The sequence below is a fragment of the Equus asinus genome, chromosome 22 (genome assembly GCF_041296235.1).
Source record: "Equus asinus isolate D_3611 breed Donkey chromosome 22, EquAss-T2T_v2, whole genome shotgun sequence".
Taxonomy (NCBI): domain Eukaryota; kingdom Metazoa; phylum Chordata; class Mammalia; order Perissodactyla; family Equidae; genus Equus; species Equus asinus.
In genome coordinates this window covers 64,933,186-64,951,976 of record NC_091811.1, presented here as the reverse complement: position 1 = coordinate 64,951,976, position 18,791 = coordinate 64,933,186, and the positions used below count along the sequence as shown (strand labels likewise).

Sequence of the window (18,791 nt, the reverse complement as noted above, 5' to 3'; positions counted from 1 at the left end):
TCCAGCAGACAGTTATGCCCCTGTTGTGAAGTTAATATGTAGGCAAATTGAAGTTAGAGAGATTATAAAAGTTGATACCCAAAGAATCCAGGAGTTGCAAACCCAAAACAAACACGGCAGCTACTTCCAATTCTAATTTAAGTCTGTGGTTTTAAACATATGTCAATGTTTATTTTATTTTTCTAGATTTTCAAATGATTAAAATATTTTATTATCATAGCATGTCTTCGAAATAAATCACTGAAACACAAGTGCCACAAGGGGCAGGGGGTTTATTTGTCTTGTTCTCTGAAGTGTCCCCAGTGCTTAGAACAATGGTTGACACATAGAACCACTCCATAAATATTTACTGAATGGTTGAACTCTTTGTATTTTGACTCAAATTTGTATTTAACCATTTAAAGGGAAAAATTCATCCTGAAAACCCTAAAGAAAGTTACTTATGGTGTGCTTTCCTCATTCAGCTTTCTTTTGGACCTTGTGTTCTTGTTTTCCTTCCCAGGGATTGTCCAGAGCCGTATTTTTTAGATCCCCACAAGCCAGGGAACTCTGCACATCTCTTTACTTCCATTGACTTAGAGGCTGTGTTCGCAAATCACAGACTTTTACGTGAGCCTCCAAACCCTCCAGAAGCTCCCTGATGACTGGAGCATGCACAGAGTCATCATTTAACCAGATTTGTAAATGGTTTGCTTTTAGCACATCTGAAAACATGGGCAAACGAGTAACTGTTATTTACTGAATTTTCCACACATATAATAAGACATTTTTTGATTTTTAACATTCAAGATACGTTTTGAAATTTGACAGTGCTGATAAACAGAAATGAAGATAAGTTTACTTACAAGCATCTTCTCTTCCTTTCCAAGATTCTGAAAGCTAAAGTAAAACCGAAGTGCCTTTTTAAAAGAATTAGGTGGGCTGCAAAGTGGCGGCTGAATAAAGTCCAGGAAAAAGATGCATCTGGAAAATGATGATTTAGATGATGACGTGGTGAGGAAGATTCTGAAAGTTCTATCTTTAACTATCCTTTCAGTTTCTTCCATCTTTTTATGCCTCAGGGCAATTATTGGCCTACCCATTCCTGCACAAGATTCATGAGAAAGATAAATGAAATTTTATAGGTGAACGAAGTGAAAATGCATTGGAAGAATTAACAATGGAAAGACATTATTTGTGAGCTCCTTCACTTCCTTCATAAATGGAAATCCCTACAACAGACTTTTGTGTTTTGTCAATTGGTATTTTCATATGTAAGATTTTGTTAACCCAGGGCTTTCAATGGGAACAATTTTTCTTTGGAACTTCAGGCACAGTTTTGCTTTTCTCTCTCTTTTTATTTCTGTTAAAATATCTGTGTTTCCTTTTCATCATTTAATTGGTTACTTGTAGTGCTTAGATCTCAAGATTCAGGAGAGCTGGAGACCCATGCTATTTTGAGAATGGCCCAGTAATGAACACTAACAATGCCAAGGCCTTGAGAGGGTTTTTGGTTGGCAGACACGTTAAGAAGATTCTGTGAGCAGTTTGTGTGTAATGCCTTATGGAAAAGAGCAGACCAGTTTCCAGCTCATTTCTTCCTATAAACCTAGGGGAAGGGTTTATGAAAAGTCTAAAATGAAAGGATTTTTCTTGGCTTGGTATAATTTTCCCAAGCTTGGCAGTAACCATAACAAAATGAAGCAAAATTCTATGTGTATACCTATTAGCAATATTTCTTCCTATTCGTAAGGAAGAACTAGAGTCTAGTGGATCAGCCAGATCAGTTTTCCCCAGTGGATATGTTATGATAATCCAGCGAATTTTAGAAATTTACATAATCGGTCTCTCAGCCGATGACTTGAGCCAATTTCCACCCAATGATTTGTGGCTATACTGCAGCCACACTCCCTCTGTACAGCAACATCATTAGTTCCCACACTTTGTTAGTCAACACCTACACACCCCAGGCAATCCTCACACTCTCACAAAGAAAAGTGGCTCCTCTTCAGGAACCTAACCATTAGATATAAGCCTATCATGGGCTTATTTCACCGCACAGAACTCTCTTCTGCATCCCCAAGATGTGGACACTTCTCAATACATATTAACATATAACCTGAGCAAACATTAACCTCAATAACTCAGTCCAATGATTGGAGTCTAGTCTGAGTTGTAGAATATTCCCAAAGAAAATATTTTGTCACTTTCAAGCACACAGAGTAAAAATAAACCAGCGGGCTATTGCTTATAGGGGTTTATTTAACGTATTTTGAAATGTTGATTTTTTTAGCTCTTTTTGGATTCTATGGAGGCTGGTAAGAGTGCCCACAAAGTTTCTTTCTCTAATTAGTAAATCTGTACTGACTACTTGTACCTTTAATTGTCAGAGAAAATCTTTTTTTCAAGATAGTGCAAGCTCAGACTATGCACAAACTATCCCAATTCCATATTAGTAGAGTACAAATGAATGAGGGTCATTATTCTTTCTGCACCCAGTGTAATGTACAAGTTCTGTGGAGAATGACCAGATGATCAAAATTCTGTTCCTATTCCAGTGGACACATTAGAATGTCACATAATGACATGTGAACATTTTTGCTTTGTTCTTTCTGTCTCACCAAGATTTCTGCAAAACTGGAATCGACTAGATAAACTGTTCCTCCATACTTTCTTTTTCTTTAGTTGTTCAAGTTGGTTTCCCATGTCTTGGAAAACAAGACGGAGTGGCAGCATTTGAAGTGAATGTGATTGTAATGAATTCTGAAGGCAACACCATCCTGCAGACGCCTCAGAATGCAATCTTCTTTAAAACATGTCAACAAGGTAATCAGTGACAGGGATTTAAGAGAAGGCTCTTATGGCTTACAGGTGTGATTTGGGCAAAAAATTATAGAGAGTTAGAGAATTTTTTTGTATAATTGTAACCATAACAACGGGAGGAGGGGCTGGTAAAAATGGGGTCCAATAATGGTACTAAGACATTCTTCCTCTGCTTTGACCCCGCCCACAATTTTAGGAACTCCAATTCCCCTTCAAAATGCCCTGTTGTCTGCCTGTCTCCTTCCCCTCCTCCAACACCGTCTTTGGGAGTCCCCACCCTCGTAGCAAGGTGGCCAGTCTTTACCAGAAACTGCCACCTGTAAAGGCAGCACTCCCCAGTCTGCCTGCAAAAGCTGGGTGCTGCCGACTCACGGAGGACAGTGTGCCACCATCATGCCCCCATCCCTGCCAGGCAAAGGCGCTCACCACCATGCCCCAGGTACCCATTTAAGCGTGAAGACTTGGCTCCTTTCCCATCCTGACACAAGCTTGTCCAGCACAGAATTTAAGCTCTGGAGGCTCAGTGCTCTAAGGATGTGCCGAAAGGTCATTCCACCCTCAGAAAGGGAATAGTGAGGGCAATATCATTCCTTCTGTTTCAGCGTGAACTTAAGGAGGTCCAGTAGATTGATAGGTGGGATGAAGGCAGAATAAAGCTGCTTTGCCTTCCTCCATGAGTCCCCTACCCCTGGAAGTAGGATTGACAGAGGCAAAATCCTAGCTTGTGCAGACTTAGTAAAGTATAAGTGGTACAGAGAGAATGAGGTAGAAGTGTCCGGATTCGATAAATTAGGATAATTGGCGCACTGGGGAAAAAGTGAGCACCAAGGTCTTCACGCTTGCTGTTAATTCACCCAACGTGACGTCAAAGGTGTCCATATAAACTTGTTTCTCTTTGGTGAAGCGGAATGCCCAGGAGGGTGCCGAAATGGAGGCCTTTGTAATGAAAGACGCGTCTGTGAGTGTCCTGATGGATTCTACGGACCTCACTGCGAGAAAGGTAAAGAACAGAGACGGCCAGCGCCCCCTGCTTGCTGCCTAAAGAAACGGATGTCGCACAGGAGACCCACATGTATTTTTAACACATCCCCTCAAATTATTTTTCTGGTCACATTATAAGGATTGGTGAAATCTTAAAAAGCCACAGAAGAGCTATTGGAAAGTATTTCTTCTAGGAGTGGTTTTCTGTTAAATCCAAGATGTGGTGAGGGGGCCGGAGAACTTGGCACAATGTCTTCATTCTTTGTGGCCACTCTCCCGCTCCCCCACTCCCAAAATTCACTATTATTTACACTATGATTTGGCATGATCTTATGAATGTTTTGAAGTATTTTTCTTCCACTTAAGTTGGTGTTTAAAAACTAGTGTTATGATTGATTTAAAAGTATCTGCCCCAATTAAAAGGAGCTTGATTCACAGTTAAGAGTGCACCTGAGTTATGAAGTTGCTATAAGGCAAAAAAAAAAAAAGGATGAAAACCATTTGTGCAGTAAGTACATCCATTTCAATGAAATTACTATTGAGAAAGTTATATAAAAAAAGAGATAAACAAGGGGCCAGCCCCATGGCTGAGTGGTTGGGTTCATGTGCTCTGCTTCGGTGGGCCGGGGTTTCACCAAGTGTGGACACGGCACCGATCTTCGAGCCATGCTGAGGCGGCATCCCACATGTCACAACTGGAGGGACCCACATCCAAAAATACACAACTGTGTATGGCGGGGAGGGGCTTTGGGAGAAAAAGGAAAAATAAAATCTTAAAAACAAAAAAGAGAGATAAACAAGAAAATGTGTATTAACCACAAGATGCTTAAATACTAAGCTTATTTGACCAGAGTGGGCAAAATATTTTCCATCTTCAAGAAATAAGAATTTTTCTTGTTTGCATTTATTTTGGTATTAGGGGATAAGGGAAATAGGGCAGGAAAAAATATTTACAGTCGTCAGAAGACCACATCTTAGTCAAAATGATGATTCTGGGCAAATTATACTCTGTGGTCAATGGAGCAATTCCAAAATTGTCTTCTATGAAGTTGGTTAAAAAATAGCCTGATTTACAGCACAAAAATAATTTTTAATATAGCACACTTGTATCTCTAAAGAGTGACTGACTATTTTAGAATCAACCACAAAGCTTGAAAACGTAGATCTGTTTCCAAAGTGGTCTTGCTCCAAAACCCTATTTGGCCTTAATCGGAGTTCTCTCTCTGTTAGCCCTGTGCGCGCCCCGATGTATGAATGGCGGGCTCTGTGTCACTCCGGGTTTCTGCATCTGCCCGCCTGGATTCTATGGAGTCAACTGTGATAAAGGTAACAGTTTCTTTTTAAGAACAAGGTTCTACTTACTTTTTAAATGTTTGGTTAAAAGAAGTACATTTAATGTATCATCACTCTTTGTAACAGCTCTGTAAATAAGTTGTATCGTTTAGCTGGCTGCTATAATAACTTTAACCCTAAATTTGAGTGTAGTTTAACACAGTAGAAGTTTCTTTTCACTCGCAGAATGCTCCGGTGCAGGAACACTGGTCAGTGGGCAGGCAGCTCTTCTCCATGCAGTGACTCAGGGGCCCCCGTGCCTTTCATCTGTGGCCCTGCCTAGAGCTTTAGAGTTCTCTGGATCCAGCTGATAAGCAGAGAAAGAGAGACTGGAGTAGGCAAACTGCTTGGAAAAAAAAGGCCCTGCTCCAGAAGTGACCCACAAAACTTCCACACCTATTGCATGCATAGGAATTAGCCTCATGCTCCTACCTGGATGCAGGAAAGAGAAATATCATCCCTGGCTGGACAGCTGTCTCCCGCTGACAATTTTATGGGACAGGAGCATGGATTTTTGTGAACAGCTAGGTGCCCCTGCAACATGGGGTTTTGGTATGTCCTAAATCAGTTTTATGGGTGAGCTTCTAAGACTGAAATGAAACAAGCTGCACCAGGTTGCCTGATCTGGAAGTTCCCTGGCCCTCAATTCAAGACTCTCCTCACAGATCACATCCCTGAGAGATCCGGTTCCTCCTTCCTGTAATACGGCATCATGGCCAGACTCTACTCTCAGAAAATAGATTCAAACTTGGCTCTAAAATATTACTGAAGGAGTCATACTCTTTACCAGATACCTATCTATTTTGCCCCGTTCACATCTTTTATGAAAATATCAATAATATCCTTCAAAGTGTATGTATTTAATAAAATTATCCTTGTGTCAAAAATGCTAATGGCATGAGTAGAGCACTGTTTTTTAAGTAAATATATCCCTCGAAATAAAACGATGTGTTATTTTTGAGAAGTGTCTCTTTAGTGATAATGCAGTTAGCACCAAATAAGATTGAAATGAGCAACTTTTAAAAAGAAAGAAAAGCCAAAGGAAAGAGCCCTTAGCATGAGTCAGAAGAATAATTTGAGGTTGTCTGCTGTTTTATCATGCACAAAGTAATTTCCTACAATTACCTGATGTTACTCTCAACAACTGTTTGAGATGTGTCGAGTTTGATTCATCTCATTCCCAGGTAAGCAAAACGAGGTTTGTAGAACTCGGGTAGCTTGACCCCCCCTCACATCTTCCACTGTGCCGTGTGGCCACTCAGGCTGCCGCGTCAGTCCCAGTTCCTCCACGAGAGACTCTCTGTCTGGGCAGATAACTTCATCTCCCTGTGGGTCACGCTTTTCCCATCTCCAAACTGGAAATTAAGCCCTTGGCTCCTCACTCCCCACCCTCAAGCTAATTGAGATAATACGTGAGAGCATCTCTACCTTTTATTTTTAAGTGATCCCTTAAACGATAGCATTGGCTTAAAAACAGTTTTTAAAATTTCTATTCATAAAGGTGAACCGCTAGTGACACTGCTAATAATTAACAGCTTAACAGCCACTGAGTAAAACTCGTTATGATGAAGCTTCTTTTTAATTTGTTTAAATTTAGCATACAGCATCTCTGCTATTTCAAAATTGGGTAATTCTTGAAGCAGAATTATCTCATGTTATCTTGAAACTATTAGGAAATAGAGCAAATCCTTCAGAGATTTGGATGAAGAACTCATGTATTAAACAGGCTTAAAGAAACCATTTGTGAGGCCTGCTAACGTAGACGTGGCCATTTTGGTGTAGTTTGCACAAGGAAACGTCAGCTGCAGTGCGTTTCTAATGCCGTGGCGTCACAAGCACTGCCTGGTTGCTGTTGAAGGAAAACATCCATGTGTACTTGAGTACATTTTACATTTTGTAATATTCTACCTTTCAGATGAAAGATTTTCCTACTTGTTATGCTCCAGTAATTTTTTTAAAAAATTTTTTTGTAAAGTCTGTTGAAATTCCACTTGGTCTCACTGGAGATCTGGGAACATTAAAAAATATTGCTTTTTACTACCTCAACAAAAAGGTGCATTTATTATCCAGGAGGGAGCATAGAGCTTCTTAAAAATGGTTTAATTATTGGCGTGGAGCTAGACCTTGGCACCACGTATTTGAAAAAACATCCAAGATTAACTTACAGTGGCTTTGGGACCTCTGTCGCAAACTTTAGGAATTGAGTCGTTCAGTCTTGGCCCAGCATACTCTCAGCCCCTGTGAGGCTTACGGAGGGTCTCTGGCTTGTTTTCCTAGTCAAGATATTGCACAACAGAAATGTAGAGAAGCTTGGTCAGGACGGTCAAATATTATGCAAATACTAAGAACGTGGCCAAATTCTATAACCAGCTTTGTCATATTCTATTACTTTCAATTAAGCTCCCAGGTTCGTTGCTCTCCCCGGTGCCCATTTCTCTCCTCCTTCTATTTTACGTCCCAGTGAGCAGTGAAATTCCCAGAGTTGACCCCAGGAGAGAGGGTTTGGGATGAATCACACAGTATGGTTACTACCTGGATAATCTCGTTCACTGGCCTCCCACAGTAACTGATCCGAGCTCTTCGTCCCACAGGCCCCACCTCTGGGATTTCACAAGGGTCGACTGTCTGTCTTTTCCTGAATACAATTACTCCTTCCTCCAAACGTCATAAAAGTTTATTTTTAAAAAATTCCTGTCACATAAGATGAATCTCTGTTGTTCTTATTCTGAAGGAAAAGTTGCTTTCTCCTTTGTCAGCCCCTAATATTTACGAATTCTCTCCCTTTTATGTATGCCAAAGTAAGTTTTCTCCTTTTATTCTTCCTTTATCTGAAAAAAATATTTTTGAGGGTTTATAGTGTTCTCCTCTTAAGGGCATAGATATTTACAAGAAAGTTAAAAAGGTAATTTTTCTACACACCATGTCCTTTTTCACTGAGATGTAAACCCCTAGGAGTGAGTACTATATAAAGTGTATCCTGTTATGTTGCTGGAATCCACAAATGGCCAAGCGATTGGTTACAATTCTTGTGTTTGGCAAGCAGCTTACTTTACTAAATACCTAAAAGGACAAGTAACAGGTGCCTCAGGACTATCACCTAACTTAAGCAAGGGTTTTTTTCCAGATTTACCCTTCTGTCTAATGCGACACCTTGTTGTTCATCCTAATAGCAAACTGCTCCACCACCTGCTCTAATGGAGGCACCTGCTTCTACCCTGGAAAGTGTATTTGCCCTCCAGGACTAGAGGGAGACCAGTGTGAAATAAGTGAGTACTGACCTTCATTCTCTTTGTTTTGTGGGTCCTTAGGAACTCCATCTAACCCCTCCATGTTATCAGTCAGGAATCTGATGCCCAGACACAGTCAATAGCTTATCTAAGGTCTCAGGCCACTGGTTTCTTTTCACCAGATTCAGCTGCCATTCATTTTGGCTAAAGGTGGGGCAGAGAGTCATGACATAGCTCAGCCCAGAGGACTCAGAGCAAATGCTCTCTGCCTCACTTATGTCTCGGTTTGGGTTGTTCATCAAGTTGTGTTGTTTCTTGTTAGTGATTTCATCCCCTTCTCATTGTGCAGAGCCCACAGTTTCAGCCTGGAAATGTAGACTAGAGCTTGGGGACAGCTGGGGTTTTGTCACCTACCTGCAGGCATAGAGAGTTTTTACTCTGCCATTCACTACTGCCTTTCCTAAACTAGACAGAGCCCAATAATGTATCTAAAAGAAGAGGGTAGACTCAAGGAAAAGGAGAACAAAGGTGCACAGCAATAAAAAAGAACGAATGAATAGCACACACGACAATGTGAATGAATCGCACAGACATTAAGTTAAAGGAGCTGGACCCATAAAAGTGCATCCTGCACGATTCCATTTCTATGAAGTTCAAGAACAGGCAAAACTCATGGATGATGAGTGGTTGGGGCACAAAGGAACTTTATGGGGTGCCCAGATGCTCTAGATCTTGATTGATGAAGTGTCACGAGTGTTGATTTATGTAAAAAAAAAAAAACAGTTGAGCTGTGAACTTAAGATGGGCACACGTCATGCCTTCACTATATGTTTATCATGCTTCAATACAAAAACATGAAAATTTAAGAGTGGAATGTGGTAGGTAATCACCACTTTGGGAATCAGGGTATCAAACTGCTTGCCTTGGCTGTGCCACCCACCAGCCATGTGACCCTCAGCATGTCACTGAAACTCTGTTAAATTCAGAGATAAGCCAACCCCATTCCAGATTGCTCTAGGATCCAGAAGACAGGTAACACCAGAGCTCACTCAGGAAGGAGCAAAAGGAATGTGAGCTGGTCTGCTGGGGTGCCATGTCCCTGCCCTTCTGGAAGTTCTGGAATATGGCATTTTCATTTCCAGCTGTATTGTGTCTGTAAAACACCGCTGTGTTTGGCAGAGCCGTTGTTTCTGAAGTTGTAGTGGGTTCAAAATTAAATAATACTGACTTCCTATTCTAATTTTCAACCTCTAATTTATTTGTGGGTTTTTGTACTTTAATGAGTAGAACATGAAGTAACCATTTTTTGTAGAGTTCAAATGAAATACGTCTGAAGTTTCCATAGAACATGTAATTAATTGTCAGGATGTGGTTTCTGTTCTTGTTAATTGCCCTGCCCTGATAAAGGTATCTCTGATCTAACGCCCCGCAATTCTCTCCCCGTCCTTAGTCTCGGGCTTTGCATGCTTAGTTGGTTCATGTTTATGAATCTTTGTTCATGAGCTCATTTCTCCGCATCTAAGTCCGTCCTTTAATGCCCTTAGGTTTATGACCTTTCTACTGGCAGAGACAGTGTTTTCTATTCCTAGCTTTTTTTCCTTAACTGCACCGAAAATGTGGGCCTTTGAAAGCTCCTAATTATCCCTATCACAAGTTATACTCAGATCCTTTAAGGAAATTTCCTGTTTCTATTACAAGAACCACATTACTAGGAAAATATGGAAATGGGTCTTGAGTTGAAAAAGGCCTCGAGTGTAATAGAGACGCAAAATTGAATTATGTGTTCTTTTTTTTTTTTTTTTTTGAGGAAGACTAAGCCCTGAGCTAACTTCTGCTGCTAATCCTCCTCTTTGCTGAGGAAGATTGGCCCTGAGCTAACATCCATGCCCACTTTCCTCTGTTTTATATGTGGGACGCCTGACACAGCATGGCTTGATAAGCGGTGCACAGGTCTTCACCCAGGATCCAAACCAGCAAACCCCGGGCCGCCGAAGCGGAACGTATGAACTTAACCACTGTGCTACCAGGCTGGCCCCTGTGTATTCTTATCTTTAAACTGAGATATAACTCACATTCCATAAAATTTACCATTTTAAAATATACAATTCAATATATTCACAAAATTGTGCAACATCACTTCTAATTCCAGAACACGTCATCACCCCCCAAAAGAAACCCTGTCCCCATTAGCAGTCACTCCTCACTCCTCTCTCCTCAAGACCCTGGAAACCACTAATTTACTTTCTGTCTCTGTAGATTTGCCTATTCTGGACATGTCATCTAAATAGAATCATACGACATATGGCCTTTTGTGTCTGATGACTTTCACTTAGCGTGATGTTTTCAAGGTCTATGTGTTCTCCGTAGCTTTGCCAACACTATGCTTATCTGGGATTATTGTTTATGAAATATGTATTCTGATGGTATTTATATTTTCATTTCTCCTGGCCTCTACCAGGAGTGGTATCTGCTCAGACTTCATTCTGACTTGATTACGAGACCCACCTGCACACTAACAAATGTGACTGTGCTTAGAGGCGTCTGGATGTGTGTGGTACACATTTATCATGATATTTAAGGTTCCTCGATCTCCCAAGAATCTTTAATGAACCTCCAGTTAAAAAAACTACATAAGTTATTTATACTGTATTATAAATGGGTTTTTAAAATAACGTAATAGGTTCTTATTATTATAAAAGTTCTCTGTACAAAATGTTCTCTGTAAAAAATTTGGAATATTGGGGGCCGGCCTGGTGGCACAGTGGTTAAGTTCGCACGTTCCGCATCTCAGCGGCCCGGGGTTTGCCGGTTCGGATCCCAGGTACGGACATGGCACCACTTGGCAAACACCATGCTGTGGTAGGCATCCCACATATAAAGTAGAGGAAGATGGGCACGGATGTTAGCTCAGGGCCAGTCTTCCTCAGCGAAAAGAGAAGGATTGGCAGTAGTTACCTCAGGGCTAATCTTCCTCAAAAATAAAAATTTAGAATATTGGATAAAACAATTAAAAATCATCCATAATCCTAAAATCCAGAGGTGATGGTTGTTGGCACTTATTGTAAACTATTTTTATCTTTTTTCCTATGTGAAGCAGAGTCGCAGATTTTAGTTATCCCACAAACCAATGGGCAGAGGAAATTTGATGTCCTTATATTGTCAGTGCCTGTCTCATTGCTCTCATTGGACTCCTATGCTGGTTATAGTAAAAATGCTGTTTAAATTTAGTCAGATCTGTTTGTCTTCAGGCAGTGCTTAGTCTGTTTGAGGTAAAAATGTGTAATCTCTCAAGTTGACCCAGTTTTCTGCTCTCCAATGGAGAGAGTTTGGTTGCAAAATATTTCCAGGAAAAGGAAGTCAAAATTGAAGACACTTGTAGGATTCTGAATTTTAAAGCAATCAGATCTTCATGAGGTTTTGGCTTCGTGAGATTTGAAGTAGGAGCAGCCTTCCCCCAGTCACATGCATCGTATGTAGGGTGATAACCAGGAGAGCACATCCTCCTTCCTGGCTGTAGTGACGCTCAAGAGCCTCGCTTGCCTCTTGCTGAGAAAACAAAAGGACCCATGGAGTCGATGAGAAGGTTCCCTCCACTAGTCATTCTCTGCGGTATCCTTGGTCACGGCATCCTCCTCTCATACAGCATGGGGAAACTTGGGCTCACCAAGTATTTCCCAATAAGTACTCCATCGCTTCTCCCATATAACTATTGTCCCACTTCTTGCTTACTTGACAAACCCCAGGGCATTGCAGAGTCCTGTGATGTCCTCCAGTTTTGTGCATGTGATGGGGTCAGATGTTTCTGTGATGCAAATGGAAGTTCAGAGTTAGGTATTCCTTTCCTCTAGGTAGGAGTTGGGATCCTGACCAAATAGTAAATGCTGTTCTTTGTATCCAAATCTAGCAAAAAGGAGTTTTTGGATTTTTAATGGTCAATCAAAAGGTGGTATTCTGTTAGTATTAAGGTTGTTTTAATACGTGTTTCTAGAACACTTCTGCATTAGAACGACCGACCTAAAGGTCTAATGGCATTCCAGGTTTTCAGGAGACTCTAACATCTCAGTCTTGTATCTATACTGTCTCCACAATGACTAAACGCTGCTCTGGTCAATTTATAGATGAAGAAAGTCCTTTTGGATATGTAGAAAGAGAAGCAAAGTGTTTCTAGCAAAATGATTTTTATATAGAATCACTTCCTGTTTGTCAAGCGTAGTGCTTTTGGTAAAATATTTAGTACTTCACTTCTTTCAACACTTTATTTGACCATAAAAAGAAGAGGTTAGAGATTGAAAGGTGGGTTGTTTTAGGATAAAGATTTCGTTTCTCCTCCTTGTGTATCGAGGCCTTTGTAATGAGTGTTCTGCTAAAGTGGAAAAAAGCACAAGAACACCAACAATAAGAACTAAATCCCAAATCTTGCCCGACCTAAATCCGACGGCTCTTTGCTCTCTTTGGAACATCGTTATGCCAGTTACAGGATGTGGTTTCAGCTCCAGGTGAACAATCCTTTATCTTTTACTTCTTCAAAAAACTCACCCTTTAGAATGGCAAATTCTAGATTGCAGAGGGAGTTCTGGAGTAAGAAAGAAGAAAATTATTGTACAATTTTTACATCTAAGATCGTATTCCAGCCCTAAAATCCTGTGGTTCAAAGATCTATGAAAACATCAGCAATTCTCAAGATTAAAGAAAAGAATGAGGTATCACTAGGATCTAAGAGGTTCCAGAAAAATGCATAGGTGTGGTATCAGGCCCCTTGTGTGCCCCACGTCGTATTCTTCTCAGCTAACCCTTCAGTCCAACCGCTGCTACAACAACCTGTTTGGCACAGGCATAACCTGATTCCCTCATCTTAGCTATTCCACACTTCTCTTGCTTTCCACCTAGAGACTTCTCTGAGTCCTAAAAAAAATGCAGCCTGTGCTCACACAGTCGCGGAGTGGAAGTGCGAGGAAGTAATCCCATGACCAGTGGGAGATGGGTGCTGATGAATAATGCTCCCCTCTCCCTTCTTCCAGACAACTTGCAGGTGCAGTTCCACGGCTCCTTGGAAGGACCCAGCAGTACAGAGCCTGGTTGCCGGCAGTGATGGCCAACCTACAAACACACTTTTGTATTGGCTTTCCCTCCTTCCCTGTTTCACTCTTCCTGTCCCCCTACTCCTATTTCCTACGATCACTTCCCCAAATAAACTATCTGCTTGCAAGCCCTGCTTTCTGGAGAATCCTGGGCCGAGACAGATGTCATCAGGCACAGGTGTGGGCTTGCTTTCAGAAAAAATGACATTCACAATCCGAACTCAGAGAAAAGATCATTTGGAGGGTCATTCATGTTTTAACTTTTAGTATATCTTAAATTACAAGTGTTTATGAGTCAGTTAAAATATTATTCTGTTTATTAAAAAATAATGTAAATAAATACACCATTTGGGCAACACATTTATTGCAGAAGATATATATCCGAAATCATAAGTAAAAATACTAGCGTGTTTGTTCCAAAAACGAAACAGGAACAGTATCAAAGCCAGAACAGATCTGAAATAAGTGGAAATAATTGCCATTTAGAAGCATTTATCCTCTCAAAGCCTTGCGACTCCTTTGAAAAATGTAATTACCTCTGAATGAAGCTCTGAGTTCCTTGCTTATTTGCATTCGTCCTTATTTCAGGCAAATGTCCACAACCCTGTCGGAATGGAGGTAAATGCATTGGTAAAAGCAAGTGTAAGTGCCCCAAAGGTTACCAAGGAGACCTCTGCTCAAAGCGTAAGTGTCCCTACGTGTCATCAACCTGGGTGATTACGGGATAACTAAAGGAGCCGTTGTCTCCTACTGCATAACCTCTGTACCTACTGCATGATGCCCAGGCATCTCAGTGAACCCTTCTCACTGACAGGAACGTCTCCTTTAGGTAGACCAGAGGTGCTGTGTGAAATCCATGCATGGAAAAGACTTAGACACTGTCACACGCACAACTGAACTTTCTACTGGAGTTTTCTTAAGGAAGATAAACTTCCATTGCCCAGCAGTTTCAGCGTCCTACAGAGGGTCTTTTCTGAATGAGAAGCATCGAGCTTCGTTTCAGATCCCTCTCAGGACTTTTCCAAAGAGTCCAAAATCAACTTATAGCCGGAGATTGACTTAGAAAAAAAAAAGTTAGAGGATGAAGCCAAAACTAACACATTCTAAAGAACTGCGGGGAAAGCAGCTCTCTAATTCCGTTGAAAAATGAAAGCTCAGGGAACATTCTTTTTATCTCCTCTGAATCTAGCTGTCTGCGAGCCTGGCTGCGGTACACATGGAACCTGCCATGAACCCAACAACTGCCAATGTCAAGAAGGCTGGCATGGAAGACACTGCAATAAAAGTGAGTGGAACTGGCTGGGGAGCCAGCCCCCTTCATGTCTGCTTCTTGGCTCTAAGGCTAAAAGACAACCCATAACTCAGCCCTGCTTTCTGTTTCATTAAAAGCAACTTCTTTTCTGCCCCTTCTCCCCCTTGCTTCCTCCCGCCCCCCACAACTCTCTGAACTTTCCAGTCTACGCCTTAGCGTGTCAAGAAGCATGCATCATTGTAAATATCAGCACATCTGTAAAATAGCCCCACAACGTCTCCTGGGTTAAAATACTTCATACAGGTTGATGTGATAATACAGCATGTTAACCAAGAAAGAAATAAGGAAGTAAGACTTTAAGTCAAATGTAAAATCAGTATCTACTTGGCTCTGACTTTATCATCCAAGATTTATCAAGAGCATATAAAACATGAAGAATTTTGCTCTTTAAAATCTTTACATTGCATTGGTTATGGTATGTTTTAAATGGGTTTTTGTGAGGGAAAGAAAAGGTCTATGAAGGATGGGAGAGGTGTTACAATGGAGTTGCATTTTTTCAAATTTACTGACTACCAAAAATGAATCAGCTGTTTAGATAATAAACCACGGCTTGTTTTATACACAATATGAAACTCGGTAAATTCATCCATTTTGTTTTGTTTGGGCTCTTTCTGTGCTGTAAGCCTGAATTGGGCTCTGGGGACACAAAAACAGACAGAGAAGGCCCTGCCTGGCGGAGCCCTGGGTCTAAGGGGAGGGACGGTCAATTAGCAAGTGAACCAGATCAGCGGTGCGGTTTCAGTCCGTCTCGAAGCTGGAACTCGGAATCCTAAGTAAGGGCCCACTGCCCTCTGTCCTTTAAGGAAAGGAAGGTTTCAATTATACAACACCCTTTGATAATAGACGTCTGGATTGTGTCTATCATATTGTGTCTCCAAAACAATGGACACAAATTGAACAAGTGACGTACATATCAGATGTTTTTCTAGGTCAGTGGTCATCCAAAGTGCATGCAGCCCAGTGAGCATGGAAATGACCAGCTGGAGTGCAGAGGGAAAATATTAGTTTTTAAATATTTTTGATATTTTATGTTATTTTATTTAAATTTGTATAAATATATATGCATTATGTAAATATTTCTATATCAAGCTCTAATTTCTTATTTTTGTGCGTATTTTGTAATGCTCGCATGATATTATTCTGGCTTACATGTAATACATTTGTGTGTAGGTATACGTGATTATTTGTTTGTTTATTTTAAGGGAGATCCGTGTCTGGTCTGGGCTACACCTCTCCATTAGTTTGAGTCTTCTTCATCGATTTGAGTCTTTTTCACCCACTGAGTGACTGGGTGGTAGATTGAAGGGGCTTCAGGTGGGCATAGCGTAACAAGAACTGCAGGTCCACTGGAAAATAGCTCCTTCATCCCGCGGGGAACGGTCAAACGGTATCCCTGCTAGAACAGACTTAGGCGGAAGCCTTCTTTGGACTAAAAGATTGATAGAAAACTAACCATTTCTAGAACCACTTTGGAAAAGAGTAAGCCAAACCTTTTATGCCACCCTTTACACAGGATTCAAACCCTGAGCCTTGTCCCAAAATCAAAGTAACTTTCCAGAAGTCCTCGGGCCTAGGGACACACTGAGGTGAGACCCTACATCCCAGGACTCAATTACAAAGGTCTTCTGAGACTCACATTTGGGGCCTGATGACCAAGAGTGATGGGAGGAGAGTACAAGGGTCACCACTGCTTCTGCTGATACGCTCGCTCGCTCTTCCAAAAAGAGGGCAAGTCAGGGGCCGTCCCCTAGTGTCAATGAGCAATTCTCACAGGTCTGCCGGCACCCAGCAACATCCCTACTTGAAGACGATGCTGCTGAAGCTATTGTCCTCGGTGGACCGCCTTCAGATAAAGGCAGTGCATGTCTAGAAGACGCCCCGGTGCTTGATGAAAATGCAAACGTGTTATCCAGGAAAGGCTGCCCAGCCATTTGTGCGTTAGCTAAGAGAATCAGGCTGAAAGAATGGGGTGTATTTTGACTAGAGGGAGGTCGTGAGGAACTCTGAGGCACAGAGTTCTGCAAAGAACAGACTCCCAGTGGGGTGACACATTGGGAGGCCTCAGGCACCCAGACATCCTAGTGGGGAGGAGGATACTGGAGACAGATGTCCCCGCTTCGGCTCCTCCTTGCCAGCGGGAGGTTTGGCCTTCATGGGTGGCAGGGAGGCAGCAGGAGAGGGACGTACTCCAGCACATTGTTGGCTCACATTCTGGCCATTTCATGAGCTACTAGCCTGCATACTGACAATTCACAGAAACACATTCAGGAACAAAGTGTTCTGTTTTCAGTAGTTGTTTAGTGGCATGCTTGCATTTAAAAGCCACAAAGAACAAGTGAAATGCTGAACTTGACTCTAACGCACAGGGAGATGGAGGCAGATTTTTAAAAATAGGATTGCCATCTTGGATCAGTTCTAGGAAATCAGTAGAAATGAGTCAGTGCCCCGAGCACCTCCAGTGGCTCACAAGGAGGAGGAAGGGAGGCCTCAGGCTGTGCAACTCAGAGTTACACTCCACTGGCAACTGAGCTGGAAACGCAAAACTCACAAATCCCCATTGATAAGGAATCAGTTCAAATCGTAACCCTTCTCTAACATGTAGAGTGGAAGTTCTTAATTCTTACAAAATTCCTATCTTGTGTAAGTGCAGTAGTCACACCCGATCATGTGATCTGGGTGAAGATTGGGGGTTGTCACATTGAGCTGGAGCAATATATCATCAGGCTGGTTTTGCAATGCAGTGAAGAGGCTCAGCGATCAGATTCTCTGCAGAAGCTCCCTGCCTTCAAGACCTCAGGGCTAGATCCCTACCCGTCCTTGGTGGATAACATCTTCCATTCAATCGCATTCATCCAAACTTTGCATCAACAGTTTCTGCACGGCCAAAATATGCAGTGAGTCAGGGAGGCAATGGAAGCCAGATTTCAGGGATTTAGTAAAATGGGCTTCTTTTAACAGAGATCTTGAACCTGTAACATCCCTTCATTCAGGTAGCTTTATGTGGTCCCTGTGGTCCTTCACTCTGGGTTGAAAAGGGAAAATGGATTTCATTGGAATGGTTAATAATGAATCCAAAGAGCCTGTTTTTGTAGTTTCTTTTCTTTTAAGATGTGAATAATTTTGCAGGGTATGGAGCTAGCCTCGGGCTCGCCCCGAGGGCGGCAGGCGCCAGGCTCCGGCAGCACGCGCCTGCACTTAAAAAGGCTGAGGAGCGGCAGAACCCACCTGAATCCAATTACATCTGGTGAACTCCGACGGCTGAAACGTCTTAAGTTACACCAAGTTCATAGCCTTCATTAACCTTTCATGTGTTGAATGTTCGAATCATGTTCATTACAGTTAAGGATACTGGCCTGAATTTTATTAGCTTCATTATAAATCACTCAGCTGATATTTACTCTTCCTTTTAAGTGTTCTAAGTACGTCTGTAGCGTGATGGTATAGGTTTTCTTGTTTCAGTGCTTTGGGACAGATTTTTTATTATATCAGTTGATCAGGTTAAAATTTTGTCTTTTCATTGTGTCGTTGGCAGACAATTTCTAAAATTACAATGCATTCGTGGTGTTGAGGGGCCGGGGGTACCCTAGAGAAGGTGAATGGAACAAACCAGCCTCAATCACAAGGATTTAGATGAAGCAGTAAACAGTGCTAAAGTTATAGCTTTCAAATTTTGTCGTGTATTTAGATATTTGTCACATTTTTAATTGCCCTTACTTTTAAACCCTCAGTACAATATTTTGACTTTCCCCTGATCCCAGAGAATTCATTATTAAAAAAAGAAAGAAAAAACACTGTTGTAGTAACATTTAAACAATATAATATATTGTAAACACAATAAAATAGGGAATATAATGTATGAACTTTTGGCATTGGCTTGAAGCAATATAATATATTGTAAACAAAACACAGCTCTTACATAATAAACATTTTATACTGTTCGTGTGTATAAAATAAAGGTGCTGCTTTAGTTTTTGGACTGTCGTCTGGAGTGGTCTTTGCATGTGGAAATAAAGTTGGTTGCAAGTGAGTGGTAGTTAAAACTTTGCAGCACCGTAAAAA

At 41.4% G+C, this 18,791-nt stretch overlaps 1 protein-coding gene across 1 annotated transcript in view; it reads left to right on the top strand.

Moving 5' to 3' along the window:
• The window catches only part of WIF1 (WNT inhibitory factor 1), a 65,017-nt gene extending 46,445 nt beyond the window's left edge, over positions 1-18,572 (top strand). The window contains exons 4-10 of the mRNA XM_070494328.1: positions 2,665-2,805; positions 3,707-3,802; positions 5,014-5,109; positions 8,286-8,381; positions 14,009-14,104; positions 14,610-14,705; positions 17,859-18,572. Of these exons, the coding sequence (XP_070350429.1) occupies positions 2,665-2,805; positions 3,707-3,802; positions 5,014-5,109; positions 8,286-8,381; positions 14,009-14,104; positions 14,610-14,705; positions 17,859-17,980 (743 nt within the window). The 3' untranslated portion in view covers positions 17,981-18,572. The remainder of the gene's footprint in view (positions 1-2,664; positions 2,806-3,706; positions 3,803-5,013; positions 5,110-8,285; positions 8,382-14,008; positions 14,105-14,609; positions 14,706-17,858) is intronic.
• Positions 18,573-18,791: the final 219 nt, after the last annotated feature.